We start from the raw sequence: 22267 nt of genomic DNA on the forward strand, positions 1-22267 counted from the left end.
AGCAATAATATTCATGCTATATACACCTGAAAAACATAACCTCAAAATCGACTCATGCATGACATGAAGAATCACGCGAAACATTAAGTTCATGTGACGAATGGGTCACGTGACCAGATTCCTACCTTACCCTCACTTTTCTTATTCCCCAACTTATTTACAGACGAAGCGCCACATCGAGTTGCAATTACGTAATAATAAATAAGAAGCCCTAAGAAAGATAGGTCTGGTCGTAACTTTTAATAATGATATTATTTTAGTAATAATAATGATGTTTTGCGGCTCCCAAACGGTAGGTATGGTGGGGGTAAATTTCATAAAATATTATGGGATGAAATATCTATATTCTATTTCTATTATTTTTATTAGTTTCTCCTAGTCAACAATTTTATTAGTTTTAAATTCGTCTTAATGGTTCAAAAATTCGTTCATTTTGGTACAAATATGATCTTTTCTGTAAAAACGAAATTGTTTTGTTGAGAATTAATATTATGTATTTGTTTGATAATTTAATATTTTGCTTGAAATTTCATCTTATTTGGTTAAATTTCACTGTAATCGAAATATTTTTGGTATAAATATCAATTATTTTGAGAATTCATTTTTTGTTTTGGAATTTACGAACTTTACTTTAACCCAATTTTTATTATCCCTGACTGTTAACATTCAAACACGAAAAGCTCAGGTCGTTGATTCGGCTATTTATACAGAAAATTTCGAATTCTGGCACATAATGAATTTTATTTATCGTCATTAAATATTAAACTATTTTGTTTGAGAATTTAACTATTTTTGTTTGAAAATTAGTTTTTTGCAAAAAATTAATTTTTTAAGCTAAAAATTTAACTACTTATTTTTTTGTTGAAAATTTCTCTTTTTTATTTAAAAATTCATTCTAGTGAAAATTTGCGTTTTAAGTATTAAATTATTCTTCTCAGTTAAAAATTCCACTACTTGGTTGAAAGTTAAACTCTTTTGTTAAATATTCATTTTTCTCGCTAGAAGATTATTAATTTTTATTAAAAATTTATCTCTTTGGTTCAAAAACTATTTTCTTGTAAAATTTTTTTTCTTTTGTTTTAAATGAAATATTTTGAACTAAAAATATAATTGTTTATTTTTAGTTGAAAATTTATTTCCATTTATTTGAAAATTCTTTTTTTTTTTATTCGTCGATTTGATAGAAAATTATTCTTCTTGGTTGAAAACTCATGTTTTACATGAAAATCAATCTTTTTATTGAAAATTCTACTGCTTGGTTTCAAGTTAAACTCTTCTTTAAAAATTCATGGTTTTGATTAATGCATTTTTTTAATTCATCTCTTTCGTTGAAAATTCGTTAATTTTATTTATTTATTTTTTGTATGAAAATTATTTTTTTCAACCAAAAAATTAACTTCTTAATTTTATTTGGATATTCTAATTTAAAAAGACTTTTAAAAACTGTTTTGTTGAAAATTACTTGTATCCTTTTAGTTAATTTATTTAACTGAAAATTCGCGGCTCCAATTTTGGTCGAAAATGGATCCGTATTGTTAAAAATTCAACTATTTCATTAAAAACGGTTCGTTTGTAGTTGAAAATTCAACTATATGGTTAAAAAAATATCTATTCTGTTAAAAATACATTATTTTTAATTGAAAATTTAGGAATTTAAAGCATTTCAAGCGTACTCGAATTAATATATTTTCCTATTTTCGTGAATAAGCTCCTCATTTTTCCTGTTTTTACAGCGTTTCTACTTACCTGGAAGATATTTTTCATTGAAACTATTAATATTTTAAATACGCACTTGAGCAACAAATTCAAGATATGATCAATTATATTATTAGTATTATTTATTTATTTGATTATTCAATATAACTTATCAAAGCTTTTCAATTAAATTTATTACTTAATTCCTTGGAAACTTGTAACATTAAGAAATGAGTTAAACTTTCATAAAGTTACCTAGAAAAATCTTGAGATACCTGGAAAAAACCTTAAATTTGCAGGGAATTTTTAATCAGAATTCAAGTAGACACGCTTTAAGAGAAAGCCTAAGAAAAATGAGAAATTTCAAAAAAAGTTTGCAAAAGTTAAAAAATTTCTATGAGAAGCACTTTAAATTACTGAAATTTGGCAGCACAGAACAAGGCAAATAACATTTTCATCCAAACAGCTTGTAGTAAAATTTTTCTATGCAAAATTGTCTATCGATTTTCTGTGAATTGGTTAACTTTTTCACATTAAATTTTCCTTACTTGTATTGAGGAACTGAGGAACTCGGGAGCATGCCTTTATTTTTTTTCAAACTTAAAATTTAATTTTTGTATCGTCATCCGCAGCTGAGACTGTTCCAAATTTAGAATAGTTTCTCTACGAGGATGTGAACTTCCACATCTATTTCTTTAAACGTGAAAAGTTGTTCGATTTAAACTTTTTTGGCATCACTTCAGCAACACTTGACCTCGGGGGAGGACTTTTGTTTCATATCAAAAAAGCGATTTCGACTTTACAGAAAGAATTTGAAATTCATAAATTTTATTTTGAAATTTTTTATTCCGTTCACAAAAGTTTCTGGGTTCAAATATTATAAGATTGAAATTCTTTATTTCTATTTATTTTTTATAATTGCTTGCTCCTGATAATTACGTTTTTATTTTAAAAATTTATTATTTAATACTCTTTGGTTACAAATGAACTTTATCGTTTTTTTCGCTTGAATATTCAATAATTTGGATGAACTTTTTTTCATTCCTGACTGAAAAATCTCTATTTATTGAAAATTCGCCTTTTTGTTTAGAAAATTCAACTTCTTCTGATTTATTCACCCTGAGTACGACCAAACTCAAATGCGGATTTAGAATTGCGAATAATTTTATTATTTGAAAAATATAAAAATATTTTACTGGCCCTGCTATTTAGTTTACGTTTTGAGGGATTGGAGTGGTTACACAAATTTTAACAAATTAAGACTAAAATTATTCGCCCATATAAAATTGATTTTGGATATTGACCGCCTTGGCTGGCGAAACATTTCACTGGCCCTGCTATTTAGTTTGCCGCACAGGGGGTGGTTTTAGGGATTGAAGTTAGTGGCACAAATTCAAACCAATTCTGCACTAAATATTCAGTCTAAAAAAAGTTAAATTTTCGTGGGTGGTGGGCCCAGTGAAATGGTCCTTTAACACAGAAACATACGTTTGAAAAGGGAGTATGCTTTCGAAATGCTGATTACTAAATGTAACTGACTTGATTGACTTGTATAAGAGAAACCAAGAACCATACATTTGAAAAATATAGTTCGGGTAAAAATGATATGTTTGATAATATAATTATTTCGATCTTTGTATTTTTATAAAATCGAAGTCCGCTACTGATCATTAGGATTGAATAAGAATTGTACAGCTTTTACATTTGCTTCTATCCCTATAAGAAAAAAATACTAAAAATCCTAGTCATCAATGTTAAATCAATAGATTTATCCCAAATTATTAATAACCCTGAAAAAACACTTCTATTTTCTTAATATTTTGTTTATTTAAAAATAAAAACTTTCATTAAAATGTTCGTTAAACTAAATTGCTCATTATTTTTTCTGAAGATTAGGCTCTCATTATTTACTGACTTTCATAATTTCTTGAAAAAGAAACTGTTTTATTTTTTAATTAACTTGATTTATTATTACTTAAAGATTTTTAAAATTTTGAATTTATTTTGGTAATAGTAACATCAGCACTCGAACAGTAATACCCAGGTCGGTGGATTATATTCTCTTTCATTGAAAATTTAACTATTTAGTTAATAATCATTTTTTTCTGGTTTAAAATTAGTTGTTTAAACTGGAAATTTGAACGTTTCATTTTCAGTTGAAAATTTATGTTTGGAATTGAAATTGGAAAAAAAACATTGGAAAATTGTCTTTTTTGTATAAAATTAATCTTTTTGGATATGAATTCAACTATTTGGTTAAAATTTATGTTTTTTATTCAATTTAAGTGCTTCTTATTCAAAATTAAAATAGTTTTTGCTAGCTATATCCACTTTAAAATTTTTCGTTAAGAATTCGTCTTTTTCGATTGAAAGTTGAACTATTTTGTTAAAAATTAATTTTCTTGGTTGAAGACTAATATTTTAGTTCAAAAGAGTCTGTTAAAATGCGTTACATTATTTAAATTAATTAAATTTTTTAAACTGATTTATCAGTTGAAATCCCCTAAAAAATTGACTAAATTTATGAGAAACCATCTTAAAGTTTGCACTCGGAAATATTTTATTTTATTTCATTTTCAATTAGCTATAAAAATAAATCTGTGAAAGGATGAAATAGTGCTTCGAGCATAAAAGGATTATTGAGATCAACCCTGAAGAGTGGAAAAGAAATCAAATATCCAGGATTATGCATTTATCAGGGAAGTGATCATTTCTCGAATTTCAATATTTCCATAAAATTTAAATTTCTTTGATTAACTTTGCGCAGTAGCTATTGAGTATGTCGTTCAGAACCAGAGATTTAAAATTTGTAACTTAGAAAGGAGATATGAAGATTAAAAGTCAAAGAGGTAAAAGAACCAATCGATGAATTCAATATCGTTTCATAATTTTTCAGCATTTCTTAAAAGGTCCACGTTTAACTTCCACTTTAAAAAAAAGTTTTGAATAAACAAAAGGGCCTGATATGAAGATTTCAGCGATTTCTTTCAATTGTCTATTTTGAACTGTATTTTTCATAAATTCCTTTAAAAATGATTCGTCTGTGAGAATTTACTAATAAACATATTATTCGGATAAAAATGTTATTTATCAATGATTATTATGCACATACATTTTTATTACAAAAATAAGGTCCATTAGCTTCTGTTTCAGCTTTCCATATACTGCTGACATTCTTTTAAAATAATTGATCAAATCAATAATTAAGGACACGTTGCTTTTCTACAAATAATAATAGTTATAATAATAATGTTATAACTAAAAAGTTAATAGTTAAATACGAACTTGAAAATTTAGAAATTTTGTTGAAAATTTCTACTTTTGGGATGAAATTTCTACTTTTTCCAGAAAATTCCGCATGATCTTATTATCCATCTTCTCAGTTAAAAATTTAAGTAGTATTTTATCTATTAGAAGCAGTTTATATTTAAAAAACGGGGAAAAATATTCATCTGAAATAAAACAGATATTTGAAACATTCCTCGAATTTTCTATATGAATCATACTGAATGTACATTTTTTTTCAGTGGTTACTGTGTGCCTTTTTGTTCAAATTAATATAATGATTTATTATTTGTTTTTATCTAAAAAATCAAACAAAAGCTGAAAATTTTGGGAAAATCCGCAACTTCCTAGAATTATTCTAAGAAAAGATTGTTTGAAACCATCAGAAATTGTTTAAACAATTAGTTTTGTCAACTTTCATTAATATTTACCTCGTTCTTATTTGCTTTAACATTTATGTTATTTAAATTACATTAAAAAGTGTCACACTATAAGTAAAAAGTAGACAAAATGTTTTTAAAAAATTAGAAAAGACCGCCTGAGATTATTTAAGGAGAATATTAATAAAAATCGTAATAAATTATTTTAAAAAGTTTTTGACTTGTATTATTTATTACCTCACTTTAATTAAAAATTTGGCCAAAAGTAGAAGATTTGAAGAATAACTGCAAATTACTAGCATTATTCTAAGAAAATATTATTATAAATCATAATAAATTGTTTAAATAATTATGGCTGTTAAATTAAATTGATTATTGCCTTAATTTAACTGAAAAATTGACAACATTTTTAAAAATTCCGAAAAACCCGTATCTTTCTAACATTCTCTTAAAGAAACTGACTAAAAACGATAATAAATTGTTTAAGCAATCTTTGTGAAAATATATTTATCATTATAAAGTCGTATTTAATGTATTAGAAATAGTTTGTATTTAAAGAATCGCAAAAAATCATAATTGGTGCCAGAATCTAGAAAAAATCAATTTTTCACTTTTGGGGTTTTCTTGGAATCCCACAAAAAGGACTTATGGGGGTGAAATCTAAAAAATAAGTTAAGAGTCGTATTCTACGGCTAATTGTAAAGAAAAATGTAGAGTTTCAACTCGATTCACCTGAAGTTAACGATTATGAATAAAATTTGTGAAAACCTTTTTTTTATTATTAATATTCCTAAATAAAATATAATAAATGATGGATAAAAAATTAACACCTCAAGATTTAATAATAGACTTGATGACGTCTTGCGAAGGATAATTATATTAACTCCTAATATTATAAGAGATATTGGTTGTCTGGTAATTTAATTAAAGTGGGAACTATTAAAACAAGTTCTTCGCATCTCATCCTTACCCTTCTTACTTCCTCTGTTTAACTGCAACCAACCCTTATTTCCATCGTCAGAATATCCACAATGAAATTCAGCTCTTAATACACAAAGCATCGTATTAAGGTCGCTTACTATTATTGAATTTTTGACCGTTCTAGTGAACCAAAATTAGGAAATAGTTTCTAAAATATTAACTATAGTCGACAAGGGTAAGTGCGAAACGAAATTACAAAGTTATACTTTGATTAATGATATTTCGAACATTTGACAAGATTCCTGATTGAAAGTTTGCCCCAATTATCTTTTCACTTTTTACTTTCAATTGTCCCTTTGACAAAAAAAAAACTTCCAATGTTGAAAAACTTGCAAATGTTTATAAAAATTAACTGATTCTGATCATGTATGTTTTGTTTCAATTTTTTGTAATTTATAATAATATTCATGAAAATAAAAAAATTTGAATTTTGAATCAAGTTTCAGTTATATTGAAAAACTTACCTATTTTAAATCAACCTGGAACTGTTAACAGATTTTTGTATTTTAACTCTTTCCGGCATACATTTTTCAGGGAAACGAGTTTTCATGAAAATCGGTACATAGGGGTTTTTGCGGTCGCTGATTACGAATCTGAACTCAGATTTTAAAAATTCAAAATGGCGGGTCCAATATAGCGGCTAACATTTGGCATATTTTTTTATTTTTTCTGAAAATTGGTATACGAGGTTTTTGGGATCACTGATCACGAATCTGAACTCATATTTAGAAAATTCAAAATAGTGGATCCAATATGGCAACTTAAATTTGGAATATGTTTGGATTTTTTTAGAATTGGTATACAGGAGTTTTTTGGAGTCGCTAGTCACGAATTCGAACTCAGATTTTTAAAATTCAAAATGGCGGATCCAATATGGCGGCCAAAATTTGGAATTTCTTATTTCGAAAATTGGTGTAAAGGGGTTTTTGGTATCTTTGATCACGAATCTGAACTTAGATTTTGGACATTCAAAATGGCGGGCCAAAATTCAAAATATGTCTAAATTTTTGTTTGAAAGTTGGCACAGACAGGGGGGCGGTGATCTTGAATCTGTATTCAATTTGACAAATATTTAGAATATTAAGGTTTGAAAAAATATACACTTACTCAACTAAAACATGGATTAGTACTGATTTTCTGAATTTTTAAAATCTAAATTCAGATTCGTGATCAGTGACTCCAAAAATCCGTGTACACTATTTTTTTTTAAATCCGGAAAACTTCATTATTTTCACCACCATATTGTATCCGTCATTTTGGATTTTCAAAGTCTGATATCAGATCGTTATCAGCGACCCCGAAAACCTCTCTATACCAATTTTCAGGAAAAAATAAAAAAATATTCCAAGTTTCTGGCGCCATCTTGGATCCACCATTTTAAATTTCCAAAATCTGAGTTTATATTCGTGATCACTGACCCCAAAAAACCCCTGTATACCAATTTTCAGATAAAATACAAAAATATTCCCAATTTCGGCAGCTATATTGGATTCGCCATTTTGAATTTTCAAAATCTGAGTCCATATTCGTATTCAGCGACCCCAAAAACCCTTAAGTACTTATTTTCATAAGGATATAATAGAAAGTTTTTTCAAAAATGAATTTTTTTTAACAAAAAAGGCTTTTTTCATCTTTGTTTATAAATATTAACAAATTATTTTAAAAATGTAGACCCTTCGCACAAAAATTTCAATTTTCTATTATCCTGCGAGCATGAAATTAAAAAAAAGTGTAAAATCCAATAAAAACTACTCTGAAATCGCAAAAAATGATTTGAAAAAAGGTGGGAATACGGTATTCCCACCATGCCGCAAAGGGTTAAATAAAATATCCAACTTCTGTTTAATGAAGTCGTTTGTTCGTCGCTCGGCCATGTTTGGAAACCAAATTTTATTGTTTGGACGAAAAACCTCAAAAAGATATTGAGTTTTCACAATTGGTATGCTAACTTCAAGCTGCATAATAAATTGTTATTTTTTACAAAAATTATTTTGCCAATCGATTTGATACCGTTCGGTTGCGTTTGGAAACTAACTTTTGATGTTGGGGCGTCAAAATTGTGCGAGTTATGGAATAAAGAAGTCATTAGCACCATACTCTCGAGCGGCGCCTTCTCAAGGCGTATCAGCCGTGTCCTTAAATATACATATATGAGGAGCCAGACATCATGAGATGGAAATTTAAAAAAAAGCAAAAGTTTTACTTTTTACTTAAGAGAGAGAACTAACTTTATGCGCAAATGATAAAAAATATACATCTGCGAGCACGCATTTTGCGTTAATCGACTAACCTCCCAACCCCAATTCCGAAACTTTGTAATATATTAGAAATTTCTAAAATCATAAAAATTATTAGAATTTAGGAATTTAATAAAGTTGTCAAACATTTTGAAATTTCTAACGTATTCCAAAAACTGTCCTAGACAAGAATTTTCAGCCCGTCGAGCTAATGCGCATCTGTCAAATGGATTTTTGGAAAATTCTGAAAAGTTTTGAAATATTCAAAATCAGTGGTAAATATAAATAATTAGGACTTTTAAAAGAAACAGAATTTTAAAAATTTGAGAGGTTTAAAGAAATTTAAGAAATTCTATTAAGAAATTCTGAAAACTTTAAAAATATTGAAAATTTACAAGATTTGGATCATTTTAGAAAGTTTGAACATCTTAGAAATTTTTACAACGTTTTAACATTTTATAAATTTTGTTAACATTTTAACATTTTAGAAACTTGTATAACAAATTTTATACATTTTAGAGATTTTAGAAAATTTTGACATTTCATAAATTTTGAAAATTTAATACGATTTTATAATTTTCTCGATTTTAGAAGTTTGTCATATTTCAGAAATTTAAAAAATTTGGATAATTTAAAACATTTGGGTCATCTTAAAAAGATTGATAATTTTGGAAATTTAACAAATCTTAAACATTTAAAAAATTTTAACAATTCATGTAACTTAAAAATACTTGAATATTTGAGAATTTATGATCATTTAAAAAATTCTAATAATATTAGACATGCTTAATATTTGATTAAATTCAACAATTTTAAAAATCTTGATAAGTTAGAAATTCTAGAAAACCTTACAAATTTTATAAAATTTGGGGAATTTTTTTATAAAGTTTAGAAATTTCGATAACCTTCATAATTTTAGAAATTTTGAATATCTTAGAATTTTGTAATGTCTTAGAAATTTTATGTTCAATGTATTTTGGAAAATTTAAGAAATTTGATGTTTTAGACAATCTGGAAAATTTTAGAAATTTTGTTAATTTTGGATATTTTGAAAACTTGAGGCGTTTTTTATGATTTTAGAAATTTGGAAAATCTTAAAAATTTGGAAAGTTTGAGAAATTTGAGAAGTTTTGATGATCTAAAACATTTGGAACATTTTAAAAATTTTAGAGATTAAAAAAAATGTAATATTTTTTAAAAATTTTAATAATTTCGAATTTACTGAACGTTTTGAAATTTTCATAATTTACAAATTTTATTAATATTTAAAAAGTTTTAAGCATTCTTCAGAATTTTCAAATTTTAAAAATTTCAGGAATTTTAGAATTTCCTATAACTTCAAAATATTGAAGCATTTTAGAATAATTGATAATTTTATGAATTCGAATCATTTTAGAAACGCTTAAGATTTGATCAAATTCAGAAATGTTTAAAATCTTGATAAGTTTAAAATTTTTGAACTTTTATAAAATTTGGGAAAAATTAATTATAAAAATTAGAAATTTTCATCTTTTTAATAATTTTAGAAATTTTAATGATCTTAGAAATTTTTATCGTCTTCGAAATTTTATGTTGCAGACATTTTAGAAAATTTTAGAAAGGGCCAAGTGGGGGGAAAGAAGCATGCAAAAGTTTCCCCCGCACGTATCAAATTCATATTACCACTATAGATGGGCATTCGTGTGACATAACATTCCTCCAAAGGATAACTCAACAATTTTATTTTCAGGCCAGTCATGAAGGGGGAAAGTAAAATAAAAAAGTGATTTTGCTCAAAAACTACTGAACCCATTTTTATGATCAAAATATATGTTATAATCACCCATAAGAATAGTTAGAAAAAAATTTAAAATTTTTAAAATGAAATATAGGGGTAAAAAAGTGTTTAAAAAATTTTTTGTTTTAATTTTAAGTTTATGTTTTATAAATACACCTCTATTTTTTGTAAGAAAAAAATATTTATATTATCTACTTCAAAATATATTTTACCCACATTTTTCATAAGAGTACTTCATAGGGGTAAAAGCAATGATTTAAAAAGTTCTAACTTTTTTTTTGACTTTGTGTTTTGGATAATCCAAAAATATCAAATTTTAGAAATTTTCAGCTTTCAGCATTCGAATTTTCACGATAAGTTGGTCGATTAGCTCAAAATGCGTGCTCACAGATGTAGAATGCACGAAAATTTATTATTTAGTAATATTCAATTAGTCAAAAAATTAATATTATAATATATAAGTAAATAAATTAAGTTAAATAAGATTATTAAATAAATAAAAAAGTCTTCTGAAGACTTGATTTTTTAAAATTGTTCTTGTCAGGATGTCTGACTCACCATATTAGATTTAAGGATATGGCTGACCAAAGAAGGTCACTACCACTTGAGATGATGTTTTAGTGGCCACTCTTAAATATTTATATTTGAGTATTTGACTGCTAATAAGAAACGTATTGCATGAACTATTTTACTTAGTCATATCTCTCTATGTGTACAAAATTTTCTGACGTCGCCCCCTCCAGGTCACTTTTAATGTTTTTTTTTTGTTCAGGGACAAACTTTTTGCATTTATTTTTAATACTAAATACAATTTAATTATTCTCATTTTTTGGAGAACATAAGCATAGTTAACAAAAAATCACAGAAAGCTATTGCGCATGCACTGATCGAATAGTATCGATACTTTTTAAACCGATTTTTAAACTCAGATCGACTGGATTTAAAGTATTGATTATCAAGGATAAATACTTTTTCTCAGGATCGCCCATCAGTAGCGCCAGCTGTTCCCTTTTTATTTATTTAGGAGAAAACACCGTTCTAACTAAAAATAAGAAGTCTAAAAAGGAAAATTTGCATATAAAAGTTTTAAATTGTTTCGTGTTTCCAGTGGAGGAAGAAACGAGTTTAACTTTTGTTGGCTAACCCCAAGAAAAATTCTCGTTAATCTCAATGTGAAAACAGAGCGCGTTCATTTATTACCATTCAAAAATAAATTTCTTGTAACGAAGGATAGTTTAGCTTTTTCCTCTGTCTCTCGTTATTATACAAATCGATTCCACTTTTACCGAGCATGCATTTTATATAATAAAATGCACAAAGTTGCCCATGGACGATTCAATTTTATTTTACGCTTCATCAGCAGCTTGAAAAGGTACAAAGAAAAAAAATCATTCGTATGTGATATTTTAAAAAGCATCATTCATGCATGCAGTCTACATTTGTGGATTTCACAAGCTAAACCATTTATAAATCACGCGCATCGTACAATGAAACATATTTTACGTTTCACGTTTCAAATTATCCTTCCACGCAAAAATATTTCTCGCATGAGAATTACAATACATTTAGCAGCGCTGAAATCGCCCTATTCAGCCCCATTTTAAAATAGGCGCTGACAAGGCCCTGACCAGTATTTCTTTTGAACAAGTGTGGTAATTTATAATCAGAGATTGTTTTCGATTTTATTTTATAAAAGCCTAAAATAGAACACAACATAAGAAAATAAAAAATAAAATAAACACTAGAATATTTCTTATTCATGAATTACAATACATTCAGTCGTGAAAAAATTGACTTACTGAACCCTATTTAAAAAGGGGTGCTGACAAGGCTTTGAGCAGTATAGCTATGTTGAATAAAAACTGTTAATTTACAATCAGGAATGATTTTTTTTCAATTTATTTGATAAAAGCCTGATATTGAGCACAAAATAAAAAAAGTATAGAAAAATAAAATAAAGAACAAAAATATTTCTTATGTAAGAATTACAATAAATATATTCATTCTTGCAGAAATTGACCTAATTATCCTCATTTAAAAAGCGCCGCAGAAAAGGCTGTGACCAGTACAAATTTTTAAATAAAAGAAGTTAATTTATAAGCAAGATTTTTTATATTTTATTTAATAAAATTCTAAAATAAAATGCAAAATAAAAAAATATTTCTTCCGTAAGAATTACAATATATTTAACCATATAGAAACTGACCTACTTAGCCCTATTTAAGAAGGGGCGCTGAAAACGCCCTGGCCAATATATCTATTTTAAATAAAAGTTATTAATTTATAATCAGAAATATATTTCTCTTGTGAGGATTACAATACATTTATCCCTGCAGAAATTTAACTATTTAGGCCCACTTAAAAAAGGCCCTGACCTGTATTTCTTTTTTGAATAAAAGGTGTAATTTATAATAAGGATTTTTTCGATTTTATTTAATAAAAGCCTGAAATAAAACACAAAATAAATTTTTAAAAATGAAAAAAAAAAATTCTTGTGTTAGAATCGAAATACATTTAGCCGTGCAGAAACTGAACTACTTAGCATTATTTGAAAAGGGGCGCTGATAAGGCCGTAACCAGCATTTATATTTAAAAAAGGGTGTTGATTTATAATCAAGAATTTTTTCGATTTAGCCGAGCATAAATTGATTTATTTATTTATTTTCAACTAAAATCTATTAATTTTCTATCAAAAGAGAGTTATTTCCTATGAAAAAGTTGGATTTTCAAGCTAAAAAGGTGAATAATTTAGAAAACAGTAAATAGGACTAATTTCATTCATTATTATACAAACAGATCAAAAATAAAATATTTTGATATTCAAGAAAAGGGGACGAATTTTCTACTGAATAGTTGAATATTTAAGCAAATAGTTGAATTTCAATCAACAAAGGTGAATCTTTAAACATTTCGTTGAATTCTCAAATAAAAAGATTGAACTTTAACCAAAAATAGTTGCATTTTCAACAAAATAGTTGAGAAAAAATGTTCTTAGAAGAAAGTTGAATTTTCAATCTAGAAGGACAAATTCTCTATTAAAATAGAAGAATGTTCCAGGAAAATGTTAATTTTTCGAAAAAAATGACTAAAAAAATAATAGAATTTATAACAAAATAATTAAATTTGCAACAAAACCCTCGAACAAAAAACTATAAATTTTTAACAAAAAATAGAATAATTATAATTGCAGTTCAATAAATTGTCTTCCAACTCTAAAAAGCGACAAATTTTTCAACAAACAAGTTAAGTTTTCAACCAAAGAGATGGATTATCCCTCAAATAGTTAAACTTTAAAATAAAAATATGAATTCTTAATTAAAAATTGATTAGTTGATGCTTCAACTAAAAAATAAAATTTTAGAAACAAAAATTGAGTTGTTAAATTTTTAGTTTAAAAAATTAATTTTAAGGTAAAAAAATTAATTTTCAAGAAAATGGTTCAATCTTTCACCAATAAAATGATTGTTGAAAAAGATATTTCAATACAGTAGTTAAAATTTAAACCAAAAAATATGGATTCTCAATGCAAAATTTAATATTTAATAATTTAGCTAAAATAAAAAAAATAAAACAGTTTTCATTCAAAACGTAGAATTATTAAATTTTTAGTTAAAAAAATTAATGATCAGCCAAAAAAATGACGTTCAACAAAAGTAGTTCCACCAAGTATAGTAGTTCAATTCTCAACGACAAATATTAATTTCCAATGAAAAACTTGATACAGTTGAATTGTCAATTAAAACGATAACTTTTCGATACAAAAAGTTTAGTTAAATTTTCAGTTAAGAACATTAATTTACCACCAGAAAAAAAAGAATTTTTAATTGAAACTATCAATTCTTAATCAAAAATAGATTAGTTAAATTTCCAGTAAAAAACACATCAAAATTGTTCAATCCATCATCAATGCAATTATTTTTTAACAAAGTATTGCAACCAAGTAGTTGAATTTTTAACGAAAAATATAAATTTTTAATTAAAAAGTTAATAGTGTAATTTTTAAACTGAAGCCATCAATTTTTAGTTAAAAGTAGAATAGTTAAGTTTTCAATGAAGAAGATCAATTTTCAACTTATAAACGAATTTTTAACTGACAACATTAATTTTCAGTCAAACAAAATTTTAATAGTTAGTAAAGAAAATTAATTTTCAACTAAAAAAGGTATTTTCAACTGAAAACCCATTTTTCAACCAGATTCTCCCATTATTTTCCATCACTGCACCCTTCGTCATTTCCCCTAAATACCCCTACTTCCCCTTTCATCATTTTCCCTCACTTCACTTACTCACCTTTCCCTCATTTCTCCTCGCTCCCCTACTTCGTCATCACTTATTTCCAATTACTTTCCCTGCTTTTCCACCCCTAACTTTCACCCATTTCCCCCGGATTTGTCTTCTTCAAAGAAATTAGGGGTTACAAAATCCTAAAAAGTATAATTAATTGGGTTTACGCAAATATAAGAGAGACTCTTGTCTAAGAATAGGATTAATTGGGTATTCGTTTCTCCACTTTTTTAAATTGCGAAAATGTACTTCAGTATGCAATTTCCACCAATCCTTTTTTCGTATTTCTTTATCACTTCTAAAATAATTGATCGTTAAAGTTCTCTCAGATTCCTCTTCAGTTTTAATTGACTCTTTTTATCGAAGATATAAGTGAAACGTTTAAGAAAATTGGTTAATCAGTTTTCAATATTTGAGAAGACTTTCTCATTTAATTCTACTTAAGAACAAAAAACTTGGTATTACTGGATAAGACCTTAGGTTTATTGTTAGGGGTTGTCCAGAATCTACGATACCAATTTTGAGAACTTTTTTTAGCTCCATCCCCCCACCCAACGTTCAAATAAAAATATTAATTTTCGTTAGAAAGAGATGAATTTTCAACAAACAATAGAATAACTTTTAATCGAGCACTTAAATTAACAGCCAAATAGTTGAACCTTCAAGTAAAGAAAGAGAAGAATTTTTCACAACATAGTTACAATTTTAACCAAATACATAATTTCAAGCCAAAAAGAGGAATTTTGTCGGATAAAGTTTGAGCTTCTGAAAAGAAAATTAATTTACAAACAAGCAAGTTGACTTTTTTACCATAAAAGATTAATTTTTTACCCAAAGGACAAATTTTCTGTCAGTTGAATTAAACGAAAAAAGCTCTTTTTTAACAAAATAGTTGAATCCCGTAACAAATAGATGAATTTGCAATTATGAGAGTTTAACTGAAAAAATTTATTTCCGAAATAAAAATAGGATCGGCAAATTTTCAGTTTGAAAAATTAATTTCAAACAAAAGTTTTAGCCAGCTGAGTTCGAAACCAAAAGAGGAATTGCTGATCAAATAGTGGAATGCTCAACCAAGTAGATGAGTTTTCAAAAAAGAGGGATATATTTTAAACCAAGTAGTTGAATTTTCTACGAAAAATTTCTACTTTACACTGATAAAGGACGAATTTCAAACAAAAAATAAAATATCTAAATTTTCATAGAAAAAAAATTAATCTCTAACCAAAGAAAACGTATTCTTGACAAAAAAGTTTAATTTTCAACCAAGAAATATGAATTTTGAACCCAATAGTTCAAACTTTACCAAAAAGATCAATTTTTCACACAGCTGATTAGTATTTTACAAAAAAGGACGAATTTTCAACAAAATTGTTGAATTTTGAATCTGAACGGACGAATTATCTTCAAAACAATTTAATTTTCAACTGGCAAATATGAGAATTCAACAAAAAATATTGTTTTCTACACAATAATAATACTTTTCATAAGAAATAGTTACATTTTTAACCGAATAGTTCAAGTTTTAACCGAAGATATTAATTTTCAGCAAAATAGTGGATTTTATACTAATGTGTTGAATTTCGGAGCAAAAAGTTTTTAAATTCAACCAAAAACAGTTAAATTTTCAACTGTAGAGGTGAATCCTACAAAAAATAAGTTTGGAACAAAATAGTTCAACTCTGAACCAAGCAGTTAAATTATCAACGAAAACAAATGAAATTCTAAACAAATAGTTGAATTTTCAACAAAAAGATGAATTGTTAACCAAAAAAATTAATATTCGACCGCAAAAGATGCATTTCCAACAAGATACATCACTTTCCAACTATTTTAAATTTCCAAATATATTTGTGTTCTAGTGAAATAAAAAGAGCATTAGAAATTGAATATAATTACTACTAATTTACTAAACTTTTAATAAAACACCTGAACTTCAACCAAATACTTAAATTTTAACAAAATAATAATAATAATGAAAAATAATAATAAAACAAAACTTTCAATGAAAAATATTGATTTTCAACAAAAAATGAGAAAGTTACATTTTAAGTCAAAAAAATTAATTCTCAACTCAAAAAAAAAGATTTTTTAAGCAAAGGGTTAAAATTAAAAAAAAAAGATATTACCTAAACTTTCAACAAAACAAAAATAATTTTCTAAATTAAAATCAAATTAGTTAGAATTAAAAATATATATATTAACTAAACTTTCAACAACAGAAAAATAATTTTGTAAACCTTTTCCTTATTACTTTTAGCTTGCTCAGGAAATTTAATTTCACTTTGGAAAATGGTCACTTTTATCTTCGAACTCGAACAATAAAATCTCCCTCGGCAATTGGACTTATTACCCTATTAAACGTAATTTTCAAGCTAAGGGAAAGTTTTTCAGCAAGAGATAAGAAAAATATAACCATTTTTACAGGAAACTACAAATAGATTTTTACTTGTGCTTTTTTATAAATTCTTGTAGGAAATTAAAACTATAACAAAATACTGACCGCTATACTCTAAAATCAGTTATCAAATATATCCGTTATCAGATTTGTATAGAACCGGTTGACGTTATGTAAAATCGTGATTCACCCAAAATTGCTGAATGAGCTGCGATGAATAGTTTAATGAAACCTTAACGTGGTGAAGAATTGATTTACCCTAAGCTTACCTTAAAATGTCAGAAACAGTAGCATTTAGAATCTTCAAATCGTTTTTTTTTTTTTGAGGATACTTCAATTTGGGAATCAGACAGTAATCACACGGAGCCAGGTGAGGGCTGCATGGTGGCTGCCAAAAATAGGTAAGGCCGTGTTTCACCAGAAATTGCTGAATAGGTTGCCATGAATTGACAGTTGTGTTTTCGTGGCGAAGGACCCAGTCACCTTTCGGAATAGCAAAAACTGCTTTCTCGTATTCTGTTTTATGTCTACTACGCATTGAAATCGTTTTGCTTGCAGAGAATACTTCAATGTGAAAAAATCCAGGTATTAGATGGAGCTAGGTGATAATTGTATGGGTCATGCTGAAGTTGTGTAAGAACGTGTTTCACCACAAATTGCTGATTAAGCTGCGATGGATAATTGAATGAAATATTTACGTGGGGAAGAACACAGGCCCTTTAGTATTAGATGCTCGAACTATTTCATCGGCATTATTTTCTTGAAATGAAACTAATTATCTTATACTATGTTATTTGAGAAAACACCTGATAAGATTTTCAAACTTTTTTTCACGATTTTTGCGAGAGTTTGTAATAGCGCAATACCATAAAGTGACTTTCTGCGAAGAAAAGGAAATGGAGTTGGTTGCAGAGCCAATCTTACATTTTTAACAATGCTTACCATTTATCGAAAAGTTTCGAAGTTTATAACTTGAAATAAAATCTGTAACACCTTAAGCCTGATGACTCAGTCATACGATAAAGTTATGGCAATACAATCTGCCTCGAAGAACTAAAAAAGAAAATGTCAAAAAAAAACAGGAAGAAATAAGATGTGAGAATAAATGAAAATGTCAGGTACATCTTGCGCCCTACGCATAAGCAATATTGAATTTTTTATTATAAAACATACCGGTCATTTTAAATATTTCGATAATTCTTAAAGATTTTAGAATATTATTAATAATATTTTTTATTATTTAATTTAATCCAATTAATAACAATATTTTACTTAATTTATTTACTTTTGCCACACTGAAGTTCGTATGGTTCCACTCGATTGTGCTTATTTTTTGTCTCGCGATACTATCACTTGATACTGTATTACTTATTTAAAATATATTCAAATTATAATCATAAAAATTTCTATAATTTAAATTTTTAATAATATTTCCGAATGCACAATTATTTTCAAATTTCAAAAATAAATTATATTCAAATATTTCAACGTAATATTTTTAATTACTCTTAATTTTAGTCAAATATGTTTTTAAAATCATTTAAAATTGGCAAATATTATATAACAAAATTTCAACAATGAATAATATTTCTGTAAGTGTTTAAAATTCAACAATTTAAAATGAAAAATGGTGCTGCTTAAAATAAAAAAAAGATAATAAATCCATTTAAATACATCAGTAATTAAATAATTTCTTTAATTTTTAATCAATAAAAATTTCACAGTTCTGAATTTTGATGTTGAATGCTAAATTATCAAGTTAGCCCTTTCTTAAGTTTTAATTTTGTGACTAAAAGTAAACGGATTGAATGTTGAAAATTATAATTGCCAGCTTGAAAATTGTCTGTTCGTATTCGATTTAAATTCACTTTATATGTAAAGGTTCCAGCATACAAATTTCAACGTTAGGGAGTTGAAATTTTTTATTTTTAATGCTTGCATATGTCTAATAAATTTGGAAAATTTAGTAATAATTTTCAAATTGCTCAATTTTAATCACTTAGAATTTAAGGTTCTTTAAATGTAGATGTTTTAAATTGTTCAATTTTAAACTCTTTTAATTTAAAGTAATAGAATTTTATTTTATTTGAATCTTTAATGATACAATCTTAGAAATTAAAATCTGGTGATATTCTATTTTTAACGTTTGAATAAAAAATGATCCATTTTTTTAACATCTTTATTTTACACACAAAAAACACAAAAACAATTTCAAAAAATTTTTTATTGAAAGTTTCCTTATTTGTCAAATTCAATTTCGGAACAAAACAATGTAATAAGAAATATATGATACTAAAAGAAGTGTAAATTGATCCAAAATTTAAGTTTTATTAAATATTAATAGATTTGATTTATTTTTTCGAATGTCACAAACTGTTGATTAATTTTAACAATGGTAGTAGATTAATTTGAAATATTAAAATAGTACCCGTTTCTCAGCTCGAAAAATTACAAAAATGGTTATTTTCAGCAATTTAATAACTATTTATTCCAATTGGCCCTAACAATGCCATTTGCAAGAAATTTCGTGCATAGTACGGTACAGAATAGAATTACGTATGAACGTATTTTTTACAGATTTTCACAGATGTGTAGTATTTTGGTTGACTAGAGAGAAGAGTTCCCGACAGATTTGAAATAGTTTTCTTTAAAATCCTGATAAGTCGTCAAAGTCATAAATGAAATAATACGAGTTGAAAACATTTCTAATGAAATTGTCAAATTTTCAAAAACTTTCAATTTTAAAAGCTTTTCTTACTAAATTTTTATATTTAAAACTGTTTAATTGCTTTTAATTCCACTCTAAATATTGCCCTTTTTCAAAATTTCACATAATCCAAATTTCGTTGATTTGGAAAGTTTTGAATTAAAAATCGTATAATATATTTTTTTAATTTCAAACAATTTTAATTTAAAATGATTAATAATTAAGTATTATATTACAAAATTGTGCTATCTAATATTTGAAAAAAAATGATTATTAAATAGTTTATATTTTTTATATCAGAAAAAACATAGATGAAAAAGCGCGCATCGCGCGGGTGCTTTTGCTGCTATGAATAAAATAATTTATTGTTAATAAGGCATCACTTCCCGTGCTGCTTATTCAAATATCACGTTCATTCCGTAACACTGTTTCAACCCAAATTTTTAATTTTTTGTTGCAGTGTGACCCAGGCGTGGCCGTAGATCGTTTTTTTCACGCAATCTACTCGTCCAACAGAAATAATGTAATGCCTCTTCTTCTTGGTACGGCATGTTCTGAAGTGTCGGAGACTTTAGCAAAAATTGTTCCCTACTGGAATATCGTTCAAATTTCTTTTGGGTCAACAGCACCTGCTCTTTCAGACCCAACGGAATTTCCACTTTTCATACGAACAGTTGCTCCTGACTCGAGTCATAACCCGGCCAGAATAGCGCTCGTCAAACATTTTGGTTGGGATACAGTCACGGCATTTTCACAAAATGGGGACATGTATGCTTTGGTAAGTCCATTTAGTTTTTTTTATATTTATATTAGTTAAATATTAATTAACATTTAGGATTATATTCATTAATTTTAATTAAGAGATATTAAGTGTATTAATATAATAATTATTTTGTTTCAAAAATCCAATTCCAACGAAAAATCACCCTGACTTATTCAAGTTAAAAAAAAAATATCCTCAGGTAACCCAACAATTACGTCTTTCTTTTCTAGCCTTCAACAATCATAAATAGAAAGTTAAAAAAAAATTTGTCTTTTCCCATTTCTAGAAATCTTCTTTTTTCAACATTGACAAACTACCGATAGGTACCCGAAAAACCGCCCCTGCCTTTTCGAATCTATAATCTTTATTCATTAGGACCCTTAAAACTACCCTTGCTATTCCTTAGTATTAAAAATTATCCATAAGCACCCCAAAAATTACCCCCTTCTTTTTCCGCTCCCAAACATTATACATAGGCAACTTGAAAACTACTCGCCTTTTCTTATCCCGAAAAATTATTTATATTCATCAGCGTAACACACCTGCGTTTTCCAATGCCCAAAAATTATGCATAGAAAACCCAAGTAACACCACTGTTATTTCGCACCCCGAAAATTATCCCTGCGTCCATGAAAAATCAGCTATTTCTTTTCTAACGCCTTAAAATTATCCAAGGTCAACCTGAAAACAACCTCTGAATTTTCCAACCCCTAAAAATTAAATTTTGACACCTCACAAACCCTCTTTTCCTATTTCAATCGCCAAAAATTATTATCCATGGACATTAGCTTATCCGTAATACGCTAAATGCCGTATTTTCCCTTTCAGATCCCCAACAATTATTAATAGGCTAAGAAAGCCACCACTGTCTTTTCCAGCAACTACAACATTATTATTACATTATTTTTCGATTTTTCATTCACCTTTGTCTCACCATCCTATTTTGTTGGAATGACAAAAAATATGATCTCCAACAAATTTGAGCGAAATCGGTTAATACTATTATGTGGCCCAAAGCACTCAAAGTTTTTAATGCAATTTACATGCGGAAAAGTACCGTAAAGTTTAGAATGCAGGTAATTTTTTATATTTCTTTGAAACCCTTTGACTCTTTAAAATTATGATCTTTAGAATATTTGAAAAAATATACCTAAACGAAATTTTTTTTATAATTTATAAAATGGCGGACCCCTAAATTCGGACCAAAATTAACATTTCCACTATTAACAACAGAATCTCGTAGAATTTTTAGAAGTGGCAGATTTATTTATTAAAAATCAAATGATGACAATCAAAACTAAATATCTTCAAACATTCAAGCAGAAATTTAATAGATTTTAAATGATTTCCACAAATTTCCGAAGATTTCTAAAGATTTAACAGACTTTAAAGAATTCAAGAACATTATTCATATTTTTTAATTACCTTACAATATTAAAACTCAATTAAATTCTACCGAAATTCTTTAAAAATTGTTAGAAATTACTTAATATCCCTTAAATCCATTAAAAATATCTTGAACTTCTTTAAATAATTCGAAAACTTTGGAATTCGATCATAAACATAAAATAATTTTTAATAAAATAACTCCCTTTAAATCCTTTGAAACTCTTGAAAATCTCTTTAAATACATAAACGTATTTTTAAATTACATAAAGATCTTTAAACTCTTTTGAATTTTCGAAAAATTATTAAAAATTTTAAACTATATTAAATCGATTGAAATGCTATAAAATCCCTGAAAATGTCCTTAACTCATA

The 22267-nt window shown here is 26.7% G+C and overlaps 1 protein-coding gene across 1 annotated transcript in view; it reads left to right on the forward strand.

Moving 5' to 3' along the window:
* The window catches only part of LOC117178534 (gamma-aminobutyric acid type B receptor subunit 2), a 297426-nt gene that overhangs the window by 89754 nt on the left and 185405 nt on the right, over positions 1 to 22267 (forward strand). Inside the window, exon 4 of the mRNA XM_033369962.1 lies at positions 20205 to 20522. Within this exon, the coding sequence (XP_033225853.1) occupies positions 20205 to 20522 (318 nt within the window). The remainder of the gene's footprint in view (positions 1 to 20204; positions 20523 to 22267) is intronic.

This window comes from Belonocnema kinseyi, chromosome 8 (genome assembly GCF_010883055.1).
Source record: "Belonocnema kinseyi isolate 2016_QV_RU_SX_M_011 chromosome 8, B_treatae_v1, whole genome shotgun sequence".
NCBI classification, from domain to species: Eukaryota; Metazoa; Arthropoda; class Insecta; order Hymenoptera; family Cynipidae; genus Belonocnema; species Belonocnema kinseyi.